Here is a 20778-nt window from a genome sequence, read left to right on the forward strand (position 1 = left end):
TTGTGCATGTATTCACTGTCCTAACTGTACTGTTCTTTGTGTGTGTGTGTGTGTGTGTGTGTGTGTGTGTGTGTGTGTGTGTTTGTGTTTGTGTTTGAAAAATGCACCATTACAAATTTTGTTTCATTGCCCCAACTGAATGCTTCACATTTATGGGATGTTGTATTATTTATGCTTTGCTCTTTGTATCCATTTACCATGTACATTTATACACCCTAACCCATACTCAATTGTAAAGTGTACTTGGGTATGTAAAAAAGTGCTCTATAAATGTATCTGTACAAATACACCTGAAGCCCAGGGTAGGGGCTGATTCTGTCGAGCTCCCTTTGTATCTGCTGTAATATTGTTTAATGAATGTTTAATAGAACATGCCTAGATTTTGATGTTTAAACCCTATTTATTTATTTATTTATTTAAATCACATATAACCTCTGATTTACAGTTGCAGTCAGTTATCCGCAGAAAGCTTTTTCATGCATTATATAAGTGTGTGTGGAAAGTTTGAAAGTACTTAGCCTATTTGTGGCTTTTGAATTCAGGTCAGGAACCATGAAAACCAAAAGAGACAAAGGAAAACAGGAGAGTTGTTGCCGTGCAAATGTGCATGTAAGCATCTGTAACAGGTTGTTTATTCTTTTGAAACCTCAGATTACATTGTTTCTCAGGAAGGCAAGATGTTTTACAGCCTACATTTGACTTATCTATTTCAGCTCACTTATATTGGTAAATATGTTTATTACTTCTTCAACATTAATATACTTGTTTTTTTCTAATTGGTTTTTAGATGTAAGCAAATGTCATGATAGAAGTCTTGCTACACATTCTTATTGGTGTTGTGGGCTTTACTAACATGAGCAGGAAATCAAACATGCATTTCTGCACTGAAGGCAGGGGTACAGTCACTGCATTTTGGACACAAATCACCCATAATAATTTTTTCTAGTTTCAAAAATAAACACATGGAAGACTAGTTTTGTAGAGGGATTATTAATTGTAATTGTGTTTGTGTGTGTTATAGGTGCCAGTCTGGTTTTCCAGTCTCCTAGTCTGACAGTGGATGTGGGAGCAAATGTGACATTATCATGTGATATCTCTCAAGCCTTTGGTCAGTGCTCATCTGTAAGGTGGTTACTGTACCGGTCAGTTGAAGGCCTTGTGATCTATGTCGCTTATGGCTCTGGCTCAATGGTCATTTCCAAAAGAGCACAGGTGGATACATACTGTCTGCTGACCATTCCCCAGGCTAGTCCTTCAGATAACGGCACATTTTACTGTCTGCTGCTGAATTCAGGTGTAGATTACATGGGGAATGGGACAGAGCTAACAGTCAGAGGTAAAGTGCCTCAGGAAATCAATGCTAAATTACTTATTATTTATATGTATATGTCAATGTGATTTCATGTGATTTGATGCAAGGTTTTATGTTCTGTGCTAGATATAAATGTCAAAGAGCATGTGATTAATGAAGACCACAAAATGATTTCAGAACAAGGTATTATTTCTTTTTTTTATGAAGCTTTTTCAGAAATATGCCCTGTGTATCTGTAGAGCAATATATAGAATAAAGAGTTCATTTAAAAAAAGTTCAGATGATTTAAATTTTTTTACAAAACTTTTTATTTGTACCAGGTTCTTTTCTGGGTGATTTTCATAAACCTGAAAATTTACAGCAACTTGTCCCCTTGCACCCTGCTTTAATCATACGTGCAACAGTAGTTTTCATTATAGCAAATATGGGTCACATAGAAAAACAATTTAATATCTGCATTAACTATATGAACCGTAGTACTAAAACATTTTATATATATACATATATATAGCATATTATAACATTTTATAACATATATATATATATATATATATATATATATATATATATATATATATATATATATATATATATATATATATGTTTAAGATAACATTTGCAAAGTTGTGCTGAATGTAAACAAACAAAATCTAGTGTTAGTCATGCCCATTCTTTATGACTATACCTTCCAACATGGCATTAATAAGTATGCAATGGCGAGTGCATTTGACCTAACTCATATCTTTAGAATGTAGATTTTTTTTTTCTTTTTTGAATGTATACTACATATCTTTGTCTCTTACATGTATTCATTTACCAGGCAAAGAATATCAGTGTTCAATCCCCTTGGCAGTTCTGGGAGGCATCTCAGTTATTCTGATGAGCTTAACAGTCACAGCAGTGTATGCCTGGATGAAGAGAGGTATGCTGGGGATTTAGAAAATCAGGGGGAAAAAAAGCAAATTGTGCCTCTATTTAATCCTTTAACTATTTTAATCAATAATTTCAATTAACTGTAAATTTACGATTGAAGGCACATTTTATTTTAATTTCAGGAAAGACTGAAAGAAATTAATGAATGATGTGCCTAGATGTAATATTTTAATTTGAATAAAATCTTTTTTTATAGGTATAATACATCAGAAGAAAAAAAAGGCATCAGAAGAGCACTACCAAGTAAGGAAAAACTGTACTTAATTCACAATTTCTTCAACAGCGTCAGAGAGGTTGCTTTATACATATTGTACATATTTAGACATGTTAGAACGATTAATGACACTACCCTTCTGAAATAAATCACAGTGTTGAAATCACATTTCCAAAGCCCTTGCGACCACTCCTGTAATGACCAGTAAATAGCAAGAACCTAAAACTACACAAGACATAAAAATCAGGACATAGTCATGATTCATTCTGGGATGGGTGGGGGACAACCAAAAACATCATTGCTGGCTCTGTTTATTTCCCATTCATTTTTCAAAAATTGGAAATTGTAACTTATTATATTTTCCACAGCCTTCAAGTGAGACACAGTATGCTACTCTCAAGTTTGGAGCTGGGAAGCCAGAGTATATTATACATTCCTGTTCCTAAAGATGTGCAGCTTCTATTCAGTCTTTTCCTTAATGTCAAGAAATCACCTTACTGATCTGTGTGTCTTTTGTTTATTCTACTGTTATTTAAGATCTAAAACTTAAGGAATAAGAAACAGAAACCAGAATTAAAGGTTTCTTATGTTTGGAATTTGAATAGAGAATAAAATAATTGATTGAAATAATTGGAATAAAAATAAATTGACCAATGGAACACAGACAATTCACACATCTCTACCATCAGTATTGCCAACCAATTTTTAAAATTTGTATTGTATTTTATTATTTTGTTATAGAAGTAAGTTTATGACATTGTACTTATTGTTGCTGTACATTGAAAAACATGTATCTCCACAATAGTAACTTTATAGGAGCAGAACATTTTCTTAAGTTTCAATAAAAGTAACTGTAAACAGATTTTATTCCAAGTGATTCTGAAGCATTTTATTAGTCCATTCATCATGAAATTTTCACAGAGTGAAGACAGCTGCAGTGTTTAAATGATGTAGTAAACTAAAAATTGATAAAAAAATGAAGATTATTTAACTTTTGATTTAATTTTATAATTGTGTAAATGCATCAAATTTCCAGCATGTGAATGTTCATTATACATGAAATCAGAATAGTAATGTGAAAATAAACTACTAACAGGGTAGATAAAGTATAAGACATCGGTACCTAACTGAGAACTGATGAGAACCTATGAAATGATAAGCAGTTTGATATGCAGGCTTGGGACAGGAAGGTTGATTCTATTCCCTGGTCCAACAGGAATAGTGGGGAAGAGGAGAGTGCTGTGTTTTCTTTTTCCTCAATATCCACAGCTGGAATGCCCTTGAGCAAGGGACAACCCCAACTGCTCATTGGTTGCTATGGTGTGTATGCTAAAATTGCTTAGTAGTGTGTATGTGTTTTTTAGCACAGATGGGTTAAATGCAGAGTTTCCCCAAATGGATTAATAAAGTAATGTTTCTTCTACTTCAGTAACTTAATATTTACAACTTCATAACTCAACTAGAATATACTTTTTACACTAGACAATCTATATTTTCACACAAAAACAAATGTACAATAGTCTGTTCCACTGAATTATTGACAGTTAAAGACACCATGTCAGGAGTCAGTTGGAGAGAGTATAAGAATGAGAATAGCAGTGCAAGGACAAACGGAAGCATGGCTGCATTTCTATCTTCCAGAGGAATACTCTGAACTCTGCCTCTGAACCCAGGCTGATGTCATAAATTGTGAATGCAGTTCTGGCCCAGGTCTTGGCAGCTGCACTGCAACACAGATGAACTTAATGTCCTTATCAGTGTCCCTCTGCTATTAAATGTTCCTTATGTGACTCCAACATTTAACACCGTCATCAGGCCTACACTTCTTGTTTCCAAACTACAGTACCCTAAATGCTACAGTAACCCTACATTTTGCCTTAAAATCCCTAAAGAACATTGTTCATACATAGTTGTAAACAAATACTACTACTACTACTACTACTACTACTACTACTAATAATAATAATAATAATAATAATAATAATAATAATAATAATAGCTAATGAATATTTAAATGAAGAACAAATTATTTTTTGAAATCTAAAAATAAAATAAAGATTTACCTAAAAGGCAGAAAAAAAATATCTGTCAGTGATGTTATGAATGTAAAATGCATTTTAAAATTCAAATAAACCTAAATTATATGACCCCACAGTTTAAATTGAGTCTAAACTGTCACATAATAAGCCATTGTATGATAGTAGCACGTTTAGTATTGTATATACTTTTTATCACTTTTTTCAATTTTATCACATTTATCATTTTTATCACTTTTTATTTATAAATATGCAAATAATATACTTACTAAACTACATCCGTACATTATACATTTAAAATTAAATTCACTAAAAAGTTCCGTTCTACTGATTGTGACGGGACTTTTATTGTGTCTGAGAGGTGTGTAATGAAGATGGCGGCTCCCTCAGAGTTGTTTTGCTGGAAGGGCAGCTGGGGTTTACCCTCAGTCGACACGGACAGTCTCATTGTTTTGGTGGGTCTTTATCTGCCCCGCTTTACAGATTAATCTTCAGAACCCGTCTCTGAATTGGATGCGTCGAAAGGAGGTTTATTATTCTCCAGCTTTTTGTTCGATTTCTGTGTTCCACCTTAAAAGCTGCAGCCGATTGTGCCAGACTCTGACTGCCGCACCATTTAAGGTGGAAGGTAACATTTGAACAAGAACTGGGAAATAGTGATAATAATAAATTAAATCATTACCAAACGTTCAGGTGATCGCATTTCAACAGGCCCAAGCTTTTAAAGGGGCTACAAAAACCGACATGTATTCCAACTGTTAAACAGAAAATAAAGGGAATGTTTTATCTTGAAAAGTTGATATCACACAGGATAAAACAGGAGTTCCAAGTACTGACCAAAATGACATTTGTTTAACTTGTTAAGATGCAAACAAGGTTACTCAGCGTAGTTCGATGTAAAATAAAAAAACGAATTCGATTTTTACACTGGTGGTGATTACTCAATTCAGGCTTAGCCAGAGGAATTTCATTTAAATTAGTTGTTTTTAATTAAACTTTCTTTTTACTTTAGGTTAAATATCCCTTGTGTTTTATACTTTATAATGCTAGAATGAATGTTGTCAGGTGTGAAAGAAGCAGTCACTCCATGGATAGACATTTCTGATTTAAAACCACAGTCTTCCATTCTCCATTTAATCAAATTTGCCTATTTATTTTTATGACTTAAACTTAACACTACCTGGAGACATTATTCTGAGATTAGCTCGAGAAGAGGATTTACTCTCATCAAATGACATCAGTGATCAAAAGATTAACTATTGGATAATATTTTAGTTACTTTTTTAATATACCTAGTAACATTAGATTCCTCAGTTATTATTTTAGAAAAATAAAGCCATCAGCATTAAACATTCACTGTGTAGATACAAATTCTGTGGTTGTGGGTTTCTACTGTTCAAGGATGGAGTAATGGCCCCTCTTGGAAACACTTCATCTTCTTTTACTTTTCCACTTCATATTACCACAAAATCGCTATTCATGTCCCTGCAATGCCAACATTGCCTTATGTAAATAATTTGATTCTGTAGGTTTGTTTCAAAATCCTTAACCTTCTCAAATAACTTGGGGTTTACCTTCTAGGTAAGGAAGTTTTTTTGCTTTAAAGATCCAACATATGAATCTCTTTTATTGATGGACATCATGAAACGGCTATAATAATTAAGTAATGTATTAGTTAAGTAACTAAATTTAAAGTGTATGTTTTGGCCCTCCTCATTTGGTGAGGTGCTTTTAGGAATTTATTTGAGAACGTCCCCCTCTTTGGTGGTTTGGAAAATGCCTGAGTTTTTTATTTTTTTTTAATTTTTTTTTTTGTAGAGTGGTTTGTAACCACAGGCTGATTGTTGACAACATAGCAAGCGGTTAGTGACGTATTCTTTTTCTGACTTCAGCTGTATGAAAGCATATAGCCTGATTTCCTTCCAAACTTTCCACATCATTTGGGTGTGGGATGCTTAGGTTCTGTGGGGTATGTCTTTGCTTATTCCATTATTGAATATTGACCACAGGTTCCCTCTTAGTAAAATTAGTAAACTTTATAATTTTGTGGTGTTTGTTATGACAAAACTATAATATCACAATAATAAATATAATGAATTATATTCACACTAGTATTCATTGCAGTGTTACATATATATTTGAGATTTTCCTGTTTTGTGCTGTTTAAAGCAACACCAAGTAAGATTTGGTATTTGCACCTGGGTTCACCCTAAAGTTGTAAAGTGTAATTAACTTTTACAGAACTGTTGTGAAATCAAGGGAGATGAGGAGGTAGTGCAGTTACATAGTGCAGTTTCTGCAGTGCTTAGCCCAGAATAACAATAACAGAGACTCTATTCTACATAATTCAGGTCAGCGGAGCATCACAGTAATTTTGAAGCTGTTTTTGTAAGGTAAAAACACAATGTGGTGCTTTAAATCCAGTTATAGAGGACTAAGTTTGTTCTCCTTGTAATGACAACATACAGTACCAAATATATCTATGACTAATGACAAAGGTAAAAGCTAAGCAGTAATTGCAGGCTTTTTTTTTTTAAACAAAAAAAGCTAAGAGAAGCATATTTTTTCATAATTAGAAAACACTGTCAAATTACTTCTTAGTGAGATTTAATGTTTTATTTTATCATTAGGCGTCCTGCAAAAACGACATCCATTGGTCTATGTTTACAAAAGATATAGTGAATTCCTACAGTGGGCTAGTGTGTAAACCTGCAATATTAATTTCTTCAGTCCTTATAACTTATTTTAATGAATGTTACATTCCTTAAATTATAGATTTCAGTTTATATAGTAAGGTGTATAAGGTGTATATAGTATTTAATGTCATAGTAGTTTTAAGACCCTAGTTTTAACTGGGTCTTGCCATACTTGGGGCTGTGTTAACTGTACAGTATGTGTGCCAGCAGAAGTATTTTGGACTGCAGCTGCTTTCCTGTTCATGTTGTTTTTGGACAGTATTTGGATATTCAAAGTTACAAGAATATGCATGATATATTTTCAGCTCAGATCATCTCTTATTTTATGACATCCAGTTTTACTAGTAACTCATAAATTGGAAGCCATGATCTTAGCCTTTGATGTCATTAACAGTTCCAACTGGCAGAAAAGTGGGGGAAAATGAATGAATGATTAGAGCTCAGATTTTTTTGAGAACCTCTCTACAGCAGATGATAAATAACTAACATATAGAGTTTTCTGTCCTCTATTCAGCTTCATTTTTTTTATTTATTTGTTATTTATCTTCAAAAGCTTCACATTCCTGGAACCTTTTTTTGAATAGTTAACAACAGACTATATCTTTTGTCTAAACTATACCCCAGAGGATTTTCAGAGCTCTGTTATTTTTGTTTGAGTCTAAGTGAGTGAGGCCATTTAATTATTGAGAAATGGGTGTTGATGTTTTTTGTTACTTTTTCCACCATGTGTTAGTCATTCAGTGTCTCTATGATCCTACATTTTATGAAAGCTTTTGAGTAACATCATGTCTGTTGCGCAAGGTTTGCCATCCATTTCAGCACTTGTCTTTAGCATTCCTTTCCTTCAGGCATGTTGCTTTTCCTTGAGCCTCTTCTTTGTAGTTCCTCAAACAGACTTTAGCAGTAACTTTAAGACCTGCAAACACAGTGGAAGAAATTAGCAGTGTTTTCCGTTACGTAGCCCTGAACCACCATCCCCTCCTCTTTATCTCCCTTTCTACTTGGGGGTCTACGTGATGAAAACTGCTTTTACATCTGTCTTGTTAGTTGATTATTTATGTACATTTGCAAGGTTAAAACAGGCATTGGAACTGATGTGGATTTCATGATCCTACATTTAAAAGAATGGTTTGAACCAGAAATATTTGCAACTATGTTTTTTTTTGTCTTAAAATAATTCATCTGGAAATTATCTCTTTATTACCACAGCATGTGTCAATGTTATTTTGACATTACAAATAGAAAAGTAGTGACATCATCTAGATTAGTGCATTTTTGTCTTTATTATGGCCATCTCAACTACTTTGCCACATTTTACTTTTTAAAGATGATGCATATGAAGAGGAATTTGTGCCACATTGAAATGCAATTGGAACAGTCAAAATGCAGCACACATATGACAATACATTTCAATAGCAACATGGAGAGTGTATGCCAGAATGAAATCCTAAACCTCAATCACTTAACAGAAAAAAATAATCCAAATTTGACCTTTTGTAGGACAAGATTACAAAAGAAATAAATATAAAAATGTATAGATGTCTCCTTTTTATAGATACAGTTCAGGTACAAAATTTTAAAGTCACGTGTTCCTCCAGTGTTTCTTGTAAAAGCAAATGTATCAACTGGCCGTTTAGCTTTTTATTTTTATTTTTTTATTTTTTATTTTTTTTGCTGCAGTAACAGCCTCTGTTCTAGGAGCATTTTATACTTGAGGATAGAACACTGCTGTGAGGACTTAGTTATCCACAGGAGCATTAGTGAAGATAGATAATGATGCATGTTAGTTCTAGAAGATCATTACATGATTGAATGGTGCTTCATTAGTCCAGAGAATACAGTTTAACTACTCCACAGCTTTGTGCTGGGGCCTCTGTCTTTACAGTTTCCATTCACAGCTTATACACACATTTTCCTCTCCATAGAAAACATGCTGCCAACTGGAAATTAGGCTGCAAACCTGCAGTTTTACAAGTTGAAATGAAATACTTCACACCATGTCAAAAATTTCCTATGCTTAAAAATGAGGACGCCAGTGGAAAGAGGTTTGCTGATGATACTTCTCTTTTGTAACTGTGCTGGATGAGGCCAGAGAGTTGTTTTTACGACTGTGGGGATTTTAGCATTTTTGGTTCTTGCTGTTCAGCACATTACTGTGGTAACATACTGCCTTTATTGTCCTTACTGTTTTGTATGCAAGCCTTAAACTAATTAGTCTATGGAGAGTGTTCTTTCCCTCTATTCTAGCAAAATGACTAGCCCTTAGCCAGTCTGACCTGGTTCCAATTTGATTAAACATGGAAGTAACTTTGTTCCTTAACTAGCTGAGATATGGAAGGCTGTGCCCAATTCAGGCTGCATAATTGCGCAGCAAGTAGACTAATAAAAATAACTTTTACTTCTGTGGTTGATCGTAGTTACTTTAGGCCTCAGTTGATTCTTTTTATTTGGCCAGTCACTCTTTGCATTAACATTGTGTATTTCTTATAATTTTTGAATATGTGACATGTTTCAGATGCCACTGAATGTCCTGCTGCAGTTGTTCTGAGTAATAACGGGCCCATGGAGTTCATTAGGTACACTGTGACTGTGTACTGAAATATGTCTATCAGCAGATATTAACTGTCATCATAACAGCTTTAAAAATGGCAGTTTGTTTTATGAAAATTGTGGACGTCAAATCTGGTGACCAAAAAATGACAGGTTATCATAGATGTGTTATGACACAGTCTGCTAAAATTAAGTAGGCACAGAAAAATTGTTTGGCTGTATAATTTACAGACGTCATTTGAATAGTCTTTAAGGCTTGACTTTTTTTTTTGGTGATTTTCTGTCCTAAAAACATTAGCAGTGGTGACTATTATGTAAATTATGACTGTTATTACCCATGTGTATGCATATAGCATTATTGTTTTCTTAAATGATTTTATTATACTTCCAGGCGTATGCACGCTTTGCTGGTGCACCCCTGAAAGTTCACAAGCTTTCCAACCCCTGGAGGAGTCCAACAGGTGTGTTGCTCTCTCTGAATTTTAATGCTCTGTTTTTATGGGCATAATATGATTGTTAATTCCCATAGTTTGCTTTCCAATCAAAATAGATATCTTGGCATAAATAGTTAAAACATTGATGTTAGGATTGACCACATACAGCCTAAGATGATTTTAAATCTATAGGTATTGGAGGCTGACTGAAGGAATTTGTCAACTACTGGACCTCTTTTTTCTTTGGTAGTTGTCTTATCATAAAACTAACTTTCTTTTTTTCTGTCTTTCTTTTTATCTTTTTTTTCCTGTTCCCTGTGGTCTTTGTCTGCTATATCTTTCATGGATAATTTGCCTGCTTTAGTGTTTATTTCACCTTGATCTGAACTGATGTGTTTCCTTCATCTGCATGTGTAGCATTAACATACCTTTTTTTTATCAGGTAATAGGGGTCAGCAGTAAAGTTTTGCAGTATAGCAAAAGCAATTATAAACTACAAACACCATTTCCAGAAAATGTTTGTTGCTGTGCAATATGTAAATAAAAACAGAAAAATGAAGTGCAAATTAAGCAAACCTTTTCTGTAATTGATATCAGTACAAAGACAGTATTTCCAAGGGTGAAACTAAGAAATTGTATTGTTTTTTGAGAAATATGCCCATTTTGATGCCAGCAACATGTTTGTAGTTCTACTGTAACTCAAATAGTTTATACTATTAAAACAGCCAGTGAGAGTATTGCATGTATCATTCTTACTGTGATGTGATGGCAGCATGTTAACTTACACACTAACTGGAACCATCTGTGTGTTTATGGTGTCTTGTGAATGTGGGATATCTGTGATAGGTTCTCTCCCTGCCCTGAAGACCAAAGAGGAGGGGAGTTTCTCTCAACCCAGCAAGATAATCATTCAACTTAGGAAACAGGTGACCTCTTCGCACATTTCTCTCTTATGAAATTGTAGGTTTTACTTGGATTTTTTAACTGTAAACATATCGGAATTGAATTTGAGTAGGAGAGCATTTGAAGTTAAAAGTTCATATTATATTGGTTAAAAGTTTACACACTCTTATTGAAATTGCAGGTATCAATTTATCAAATTATTACTTTAATACAACAATTCTATAAGCACAATTTATTACTTAAACAGTAACAAGTGACAACAGATCATGTTTCCTTTGTTCATTTAATCATTTATTAGGCTCCACTCTCAGATAGTTCAGCACCTTAACAAAAACATAAACATAAACATTTTCATTTACACAAGTTTGCTATTTTGAGTAGGCCCTATGTTATAGCAGGTCGCCACATTGTCATGTACGTTTACCTGCTTAATGATTTAAACTCAACCAAACTCTGAGGTCACTGGTGATGCTGTAGAGCTCCAATTTAAAACACCCTCTAGTGTGATCTATAAATGGTAATGGTACTTATTAGAAAAATAAAAACTAAACTTAAAATTCTCTGAAAAACAGAATATTCTGTTCAGAATACTCCAAATTATCAACTCATAAAAATGCTCAAAAACAGAAGGGATGATATGTCGACGAAATTGTGCCAAAATACTCACTTTAGGCTCATATGCTCCTCATATTTATGAGTATGATATGGATGGATGTCATCTGGGACTGACTAATTTGCAGAATGTGACGGTCATTATAACAGCAGATGCGGACCTGATCACAATAAATCACAATGTTATTTGACAATTTGGGAATTATGTGTTCAACTTTTCAGATGGACTGGTATATTTTATTATTGAAGTATACATTTCAGCTGTTAAAACCTAGGTCTTAAGGTGTAATTGCTCTTTAATAGTCATTAAATTATATTTTTGATTTTATAGCTGGAGTTCTTTCAGTAAATTATTTTTGTCCCATTCTTCGTTACAAAAAGTTACAAAAAAAACCCCTCCTTTTAATTGCCAGAATTTCTCAGAAATTATGTCCTTGGCTCTGAAAAGGCCACTCTTTAGATAGAAGTCTTTATTTTTAAACCATTTCTTAGCTGTCTCTGATATGAGATTGCATTCTAAAAAAGTTCAGTTCCTTTTATTGTCCCCAACAGGAAATCTGATTTGCAGCCAGGTACACTAAATATATAATCAATAAATATATAAACCAACAACATCAGTATATAGCACACCACCACATGAAAATGAAAAAATGTGTGTCTCACTTATTTAATAACCCAATAGTCTTGGGTATAAAAGAATTCTTTCAGCTATTGCTTTTAACTATTGGGAACCTAAATTTGCATCCAGAAGGAAGCAGCAGAAATTCATCGATGATACTTGCTACCTGAACAGTACTATTCGGGTGATTTTATTCTGGACATTATGTTCCCAAAACAAGCAATCATAGAAAAGCTAAAACAGGTTCAATAAATTACCTATGTATTATATTTCTGTAACTATGAACAATAATATTCTGAAGATTTTTATTTTTTGCTAATAATTACTGATTTCTGTTTGTCTTGAATTTTCATTGCTTGCAAGATCCATTTGAGATGGCAAAATATTTGGAATGATTTATGAAATTGCCTGGCTTTACATTGCAAAACCTGCAATGTCAGTAATGAAATACAGACTTAATACATCCATGCTTTGTCACGTTATACTCTGTACTGGAAATGTCTTCTGCTGTGAATGTTTGGCAGTTGCCCTTTGCACTTTTCTCGAACCATGCAGAATGGTGTAATTGCTAAATAAGTGTTTCCTGTTGTGGTAGAATTAGAATGGAAAACTAAACTAAAGCCTGGAACGCTCCAGAGTTGTACTGACCATTTTGTTTTATAGAAAAGAAACTTAGCCAGCACAATATTTAGCATGTCCCCAATATTTAAAAATGCTTTTGTCAAGTCCACTCTTATCTCACTATAATGAGCCACTGGCTTCGCTCAGTTAACAATTAAATTTTTCATCTGGAACCAGTGTTGTTGTCTGATAGTTTAATCAGAGTTTATAGATTCTACTGTATGGATATGAAAACCCGATCTTAGCTTAGGCTATGATTGTTCAATTTGTTTCAGAAATATAACGCAGACTATGACCTGTCAGCAAAAGAAGGAGCGGATACGCTGGCCTTTATCTCTCTGCTGGAAGAGAAGCTGATGCCTGCTTTGGTAAGACACACATAAGGGACATATAAACGAGTAATGAAGATTAATGGTCTTACTTAGAACAGATCAGTCCTCACAATAAAGAAACATGGACTCATGTGACAGTGAATGGAGGAGAAACAATTCTCATGATGCATTCATTTCCATGCTATTTTTTTTTCAAAGCTAGCTCTCCCTTCTCTTTTTTTTCCCCACCCCCCATAACTCATTAGTAGGTAGAGGATGAGTGGGTGATTATCTCTGGAATTTAGTGGTAGCTGTATAAAAAATCCAGACAGTTTGCCCACGGTCTGAGCCAGCAAGATTTGAGTTAAACACTGCAACATGGGGATATCACAACATTATATCCTTGTCATGTTTATCATTGTTTTCTTCAGTATTTCTTTGACACAGGAGATGTGTTCCCAGCTTGAACTGTTGATATGTATATTACCTTCTGGGGCAGTTTTCATATAATTTCCTGTGTGGTTATCCTCTGACATTTTCTAACTTTAGTTTATCCCTTTCATTCAATGTATTCTCTTATTCTCATATTATAACAGATTTACACTCTGTGGATTGATCCTAAGAACTATGTGGAGGTGATTCGGCGCTGGTATGCAGAGAACATCTCTTTCCCCCTCAACTTTTTTCTGCCCAGCCGCATGCAGGGGCAGCAGCTGGAGCGAGTGCGACTCATGAAGGGAAGCAGCACTTTGGAGGCTGGTGAAGAGGCTGAGAAAGAGGTGAGGAGATGCAAAATAGTGAGATAGAAAAATGCTGAGAGTTTGGGATCACTAAATGGCAGACCTTTGTCCTGACTTAGACAGACTGAAAGTTCTATCCAGACATGTGATGAATATGTAAAAAAATATATATATATTTATTTATTTATTTTTAATTACAGTCATTGGGAGAGCAAGAGGGACATGACAATGCTTTAATATAAAGAAAGTTGATGCAGAAAATTTAACTTGAATGATTAACAGACAGAGCAGTTTAGGTTCATTCTACCTGCAACTGTTTCTAAACCACTGTATCATTTATGTTCAGAAAATGTGCCACTGTTCAAAATTGGCAATGTAAAATGCCTCTATGAAATGAAACAGAAATTGTGGTTTTGTCCCTTTGGTGGGACAAAATTTTTGTTACTGAACCTAATTGGATTTTAGTTTAAATCCCCAGGGGTAGAAAGTAAAATACAGTATGAATGTAATCATGCATATGTATATATTTTTATTTCAATATTTATTTAATCTAAAAAAAATGTTATTTAATCTTTTTCAAAAACATATTTTTTTCTAGGTATCCCTAAATATATAGTACACAGATTGTTTTGGTCTATACTGGAATGAACCATCTTCTTGCACTCATCGCATGCACAGTCACAGACACATGTTTCAGAGTCCTACAGTCTCATTTTTAACCATTGTTCATCCCTGCAGCTACACTCTGATGATGTTATGGAAGTCAATGTGGCAGCCACATGGGCCTTGAAGTGACATAGTGATTTATTCACTATAAAAAATAACACTGAAAAATGTAACTACATGGTCAGACTAGGTCTTCAAATGTTTTCCTTCATGAATAACATCTTTTTATTTTTGTCTCTTATAATTCTGTTTCTCACTGAAGCTGTACCGTGATGCTCAGGAGTGCTTGAACCTTCTTTCTCAGCGTCTCAATTCCAACAAATTTTTCTTTGGGGATTCGTAAGTATAAATAAATTACACATAGATTACACTGTTAACAATGATTCTCAGATCCACCTAAATGGCCTCGAGTGTCTTTAAATTTATTTACTGGATAATGACATGTCTTTAAACTTGCTAGTTTTTTTTTTAATACAAATTACATCTATACTGGGCAGAGAAAACCTAATGTCCTGCAAATATGAAAACACGCTTCAAATAGTAAAATGCTGTAGAGATATAACACTCTGCACACAGAGAGCTTCTCTTATGAATACATATTTACATATAATACTTTTTTTCTGGAAGACAAAAAAGAAAATGGTATGAACACATATCTATCGTAGCAATAGTAACACCAAATAATGCAGTAAAATATTTGCTCATTCCATGGAATAAGTTGTAAAACCACCACTGCCTGCACTTTGAAAATTTAGCTTGTTTGCTGAAACAACATGGGGTAAATTTGCTTGCATTTTCAGTAGATACTGAAAAAATAAATGAAATGGGGCTTATAGCCTAAGTAATTAGCAGAGATTGTGACTGAAATATAATGTGTTTAAACCTGAAAAATACAAAGTCTAAATATGTTGGAAATGCAGAACCTCCCTGTTATATAACACAAATAGTGTAGTTGTTTTCAGTGAAATACACTGGAGTGTATTAGAGGAGAATTAACATATATTGTGTTGCATTGTGGTTACTCCTGCGAGGATACATAAGCATTCCACCACTTTTGTCCTCCAGAAAAAAAACACTTTTGCTTTAATTTAGGGTTCTCTTTTCTATAAAGATCTGGAACACGTACATTATTTATTCTGTTGAACACAACACACATCCTTGACACACTGATCTTTAAAGAATGCTTTTCTTAATTTTAACTGGACAGCTAAAATTTAAATTTAAATCTTTAAGGTGTTACTTAAAAGAAATTAGATATTTGAAGTCTTTTCCAAAAAATTTCTTTTCCAAATTTTTGTTAAGCACTTATCCTTAGAAATTACTATTTATATTGTATATTATTTTTTAATTGTTAATATCTTACAGGAAAATTGGGTTTAAGATGCTTACTGCCAATCTGCACTTTTGTGAAATTATCTTAAAAAGATTATGTCTAGAAATCTTAATAATGTATGTCAGATTGGATTCGTACGACTATTAATCAAAGTACATAATTACTCAGAATACTCATGACACTCTCCAGAATTATGTGATATGCTGCTAAAACCAGACGCTTCTAAATTCTGTAGTCACTGAAAATGTGAGACTCTGGTGAAGCTTGGTGAACCTGCTTAGTCGGGTTCAATCTGGATGTGGAGTGTAGGCTTTAAACACTGATGTTTAAATGTGCCCTCCAGGCCTTCCTCCCTTGATGCCTATGTGTTTGGCCATTTGGCTCCCCTTCTGAAGATCAAGCTGCCCAGCAACAGACTGCAGCAGCATCTGAAGTCTTTGGACAACCTAAACAGCTTCTGCTGTAACATCCTGTCCCTTTATTTTCCCAGTGAAATTAAAGGTGAGCAACAGGTCAAAATTGGGTTTTGTGCTACATTTAGGTTAGCCTAACCATGTTAGGTACATTAATCAATGAAAAACAAGTGTTTAATGATGATGGGATTGCTCATACAATGTCATGTAATCTGCAAATTGATATAAATTGATTAGTATTTGAATGTATTTAATCATAAAACCCAAATTAATTAATCGATTATGCTTTATGGTTTTGATGTTTTATATAGAGTCTTGAAGAAAATTTAAAAGCAGTGACTTTGATTTTTAAGGATTGTGCAGCAACACTATGTCAGTTTCATGCTGGGCTTCTGATTTGTGTCCTGACAGAGGGAGTGGGACGGCCAGTGTCCAGCACACAGGAGGGGAGTGACTTTGACCATGAGCCGTATAAGAGACGCAAGCAGCTGCTGTCTGTCCTGGTGGCTGTGGCAGCCATGTTGAGCTATGCTCTTTTCACAGGCATTGTTGCTATTGAGCATGTGCAGGAGGAGGTACCAAGAAGAGATGCTTCCTCCATGAGAGCAGTCCATGAGGAAGAGGAGGAGTGAGAGCGGGAAGAAGCAGTGAGTGATTATGTGCACTAAATATATCCAGGTGGGAAGAATTCATTCAAGTTCCACGCTCTAAGAAAAGTCAGCTTCACTATGTGTCCGACCTGAGACTTTTAAATTAAATTTAGTTTAAATTTAGCTAGTACATATTGCTTTGGTGTAGTTTTTTTACAGCATGTACAGAGTGACTCATTTATTTAAATTTTTCCACATTTGGTTAATTTTTTTAAGACATGGTGCTACACATTTTATTGTATTCTAGGTGTTTATTTCCTTTTAAAAATATAGCTTTGTAGCAATAATGAATCCAAATTTGAACTGTATGATTGTATACATTTAAAGGTACATTTTTGATTATATAACTGAGCAGTATATATTTTATGCTTGTTTAAATATTATTATTATCCACATTCCATGTTTGGACCAACAACAAACAGTTGTGTCAAGAAATATTTCAGGCTGCTATTTGTGTGCATAGAGTTGATCAATAGCTTCTCATCATAGCACTTGGAAGGAAAACTCTGTTGCCTTGTTCACTGGAAACCTGACACATGTTCCTTTTAGTCCTGGCATTGTCTTTGCCAGCTAGTTAGCAGCAGAGGTGTCATTGCTGTAATAGGGCTCTGAAGTTGTGCATCAGTCTGTATTTGTCATAAGACTCATATTAGTTTTGTAATACATAAATAGCCTTTTTTTTTAATCTTGCCCATCACATCATGTTCCAGAAATGTTGGATATTTTAGTGAAGTTTCTCGTCTTATGTTAGATCAGTGTATATAAATATTAATAAATATATATTTCTTTTCATCTCCTTAATTGACTTATTGTTCAGTGAACATGGCAACATTCTAAAAAACGAAAGTAGGAAGGGTCCGCTTAGGAAGATTTTTGTTTTTTAAAAAGAGGATGTATTAGGATCAGGATTTTTCAAAAATACCATTCATTTTTTAGCAGTAATCTGCTAAATTATGCCAATTATAGAAGATTGTGATGCCCATGATAAATAATCTTGGTTGTGGTTTTATCACAATTATTAACATTTTTTAAATACTTGTTTTTTCCAAAAACTTTAAAGCATAGTTTTGTAGATCAGCACTTGATCATTAATCAATGGATTTTTTCAGAGTTGCAAGAGAACAGCATTATTTCATGAGAAGTTAATTGTAATATGAATTATGCATATCCAAACATTTGTGTGACTTAGCAACAGAGATGATTCCAAAAAGGTGTTTTCAAATGTAGCTAGCTCTAGCTTGAAAACACAGTTCTATGTTCAGACTAGTTCAGTTTAATTGCCACTTAGCTTTACAAAGTAGTTCCTGCAGGGTATGTGGTGCATCTGAGTTTGTCAGTGTGTATACACTTCCACATATGGTAGAGAGCTTGTGAGAGTGTTGAAAAGAAGCAGATTTGTGGACCCATCTTTCATTTTGTTTTCTCTATAGATGTTTAGTCTGTAAACCTGCACGTTTTGCTCCCATGCTAAACTTTCGGTCTTATGGTTTTACCACCCAAGGCACTGCATTTAATGTCTGTAGTGTTGTATCCTGCTAATTGTAAACCATATCTACTTGCAATTCCACAGTACACAGTATATAATTTGTAATTCCAGAATGTGTTTCAGATGATCAACTTTACTGCTTAGGATTTCAGCTGTTTCTGGATATAATTGCTGGGTGCAAATCTCAAGCTGCTTTTTGAAAGTTCAGGCATAAGCATAAGTGGAAGGTTTATCACCTGAGAAGCTAATGGAATGTTCCTGTCCCTACCCTTATATTGGTGTTGTGTTTCATAAATATACCTATGGTAAATATATTTTCTTATTTTATAAGACAATAAATGTGTTTCAAAACCAGTGGGTAGGATGTTTTGTATTATCTCCTGTATTGCCTATTGCTAGTCTGTTTGAAAAAAGTATGCTATGAGGACTGGAAATGTGGTTGTTTGAATGAGCCCAGAGGCTCTCTATTTTATTCTCTGTCTTAATCAGCAAGGGGTAGTAAACTGGTCTCAGTGTTTCCAAAGCATCTTGTGGAGCTGATAAACCATGGGCTTTCTCTGCACTGCACCCTGGGGAAACACAGCTGTGTATTACAGCAAGGCTCAGGAATCCCACCTTGGCTCCTGTTCACTCCAGGGTTTGTTTTGGGGTGTGTGTGGAAAGTTTGTGAAAGCCCCCAGATTTGAAGTAATCACTGCTACCCCTTCCATCACACCCTCCCCCCTAACCTGATTGAAGGAAATCCCTTGTGCTGTTTTCTCTCTCAAAGTCCTTTAGCTAGCACGTTATACAGTGGCTAATTTAGTTCTCTCTCTCTCTCTCTCTCTCTCTCTCTCTCTCTCTCTCTCTCTCTCTCTCTCTCTCTCTCTCTCTCTCTCTCTCTCTTGTGTGTGCGCATTTAAAGGAGCTCTGTGCTCCATGTGCAGTCACAGGAGCTGCTGTTTAATGACCTCAAAAATGATCTGGAAAACATCCAGGACAGGAAAATAGCTCTGTAACTTCATTTTGTTCCATGCAGTAATTCCCATTCAGACACAGCCAGAGTGGGACGGATAGGGGTTCAAGGCCTAAAAATGTGTGTCATGGTTGTGTCTGCTTCTACTTTAGTTTGGGGTTAAAAGGTGTGAGTCATTCTCTGTTACTGACCAATGCTGAGCATTAAAATCTTTCTGTCCAAGCTCTTTTTCCCCTCTTTTACTCTCCAAACTCCAAATATTTTCCCCTCTGGGAGGAGAAGTCCGTTAACAAGCTATCCGTTCCAAGCGGTCGCATTATTGCATGTTTAGAGTGCCTCTTTAGCAGAAACACTTTCAAAAATTGTGTAATGATGTTTAAGAAGTGCAAGACCCCAGCACTTTCTTTCCAGTCTCCTGCTTTCAAGGTCCAGTAAAGATGAAGTATGAGAAAAAAAAGTCCCCCGGCACCTGCTGTTAAAACGGTTGCTAAGGCAACACAGTTGTAATCAAAAATAAACATTTATCTCAGATTGGAGGGTTTATGTGCAGGCAGGCTGGACACTAGCCACTCTGACCTCATTGATTGCTTAGAGTTAAATGCTTTTTGAACATATTTGACATCTAAGCTATCCTCACACCAGTATTATAAACGGAATATTTTGAAATACCAGAAAAATATTTCGTTATTTAACAGTGTTGTAATTGAGACAGTCTACAGTTTAACTTATTAAAGAGGTAGTCACTGGAGGTCATCTTTTGTTGCCTGAATGGGTTTTGTGTGTGGTGCTTGAATCTATCAATCATCTGTCAAAATGTATGTATATATTGCTATTTATATAATTTCAGTACCAACTTTATTCACTTTTATGGTAAGGGTTTCAGTCATGGAAATTAGATTTTATCTGAAAGCCTTTTAAAATATAGTACACTTTATACAGAGCTCCTACACAACACATACAACAGTTACAAAACAGCAAACAGATTTAAAAGTAAACAACTTCCTTATTGTGTAAAATGTTCCCTGGTCTGACATCATTAAGAAAACACTGAAATTTGTGACTGAATGAAGACTGTGTCTGTTGAGTGATTCAGTAAGATGTTCCAGTACCCAAATACTGCAAATAAAATATTGGGTTCCTGCCTCGTACCTGTCAGCAATATCTGTGCATATTAAAGTTAATTGTGAGGTGCCAGAGACCTGTCATCACTTATGAACTGACCATGTTATAAATGTTTTATATAGTAACACATTTTATTAAACTGCTTAAGTATACAAAACCTCTTCTTCATCCG

The 20778-nt window shown here is 34.6% G+C and overlaps 2 protein-coding genes across 3 annotated transcripts; both read left to right on the top strand.

Moving 5' to 3' along the window:
• Positions 1-115: 115 nt before the first annotated feature.
• LOC136708004 (uncharacterized) lies at positions 116-3181 on the top strand. 2 transcript variants are annotated; one of them, XM_066682256.1, is made up of 7 exons: positions 116-247; positions 652-726; positions 1022-1336; positions 1439-1495; positions 2133-2234; positions 2442-2488; positions 2828-3181. In XM_066682256.1, exons 2-7 carry the CDS (start codon positions 678-680, stop codon positions 2903-2905), a joined length of 648 nt encoding a protein of 215 aa, XP_066538353.1. In that variant the 5' UTR covers positions 116-247; positions 652-677; the 3' UTR covers positions 2906-3181. The 2 variants fall into 2 exon arrangements, with proteins under 2 accessions (XP_066538353.1, XP_066538354.1); XM_066682257.1 differs by lacking the exons at positions 116-247; positions 652-726 and adding an exon at positions 867-896.
• A 1683-nt stretch (positions 3182-4864) lies between these two features.
• Positions 4865-20584, top strand: mtx1a (metaxin 1a). The gene is made up of 8 exons (XM_066683996.1): positions 4865-4950; positions 10133-10202; positions 11022-11101; positions 13206-13298; positions 13838-14020; positions 14910-14986; positions 16324-16481; positions 16805-20584. Exons 1-8 carry the CDS (start codon positions 4870-4872, stop codon positions 17023-17025), a joined length of 963 nt encoding a protein of 320 aa, XP_066540093.1. The 5' UTR covers positions 4865-4869; the 3' UTR covers positions 17026-20584.
• Positions 20585-20778: the final 194 nt, after the last annotated feature.

This window comes from Hoplias malabaricus, chromosome 10 (assembly GCF_029633855.1).
Source record: "Hoplias malabaricus isolate fHopMal1 chromosome 10, fHopMal1.hap1, whole genome shotgun sequence".
Classification (NCBI taxonomy): Eukaryota; Metazoa; Chordata; class Actinopteri; order Characiformes; family Erythrinidae; genus Hoplias; species Hoplias malabaricus.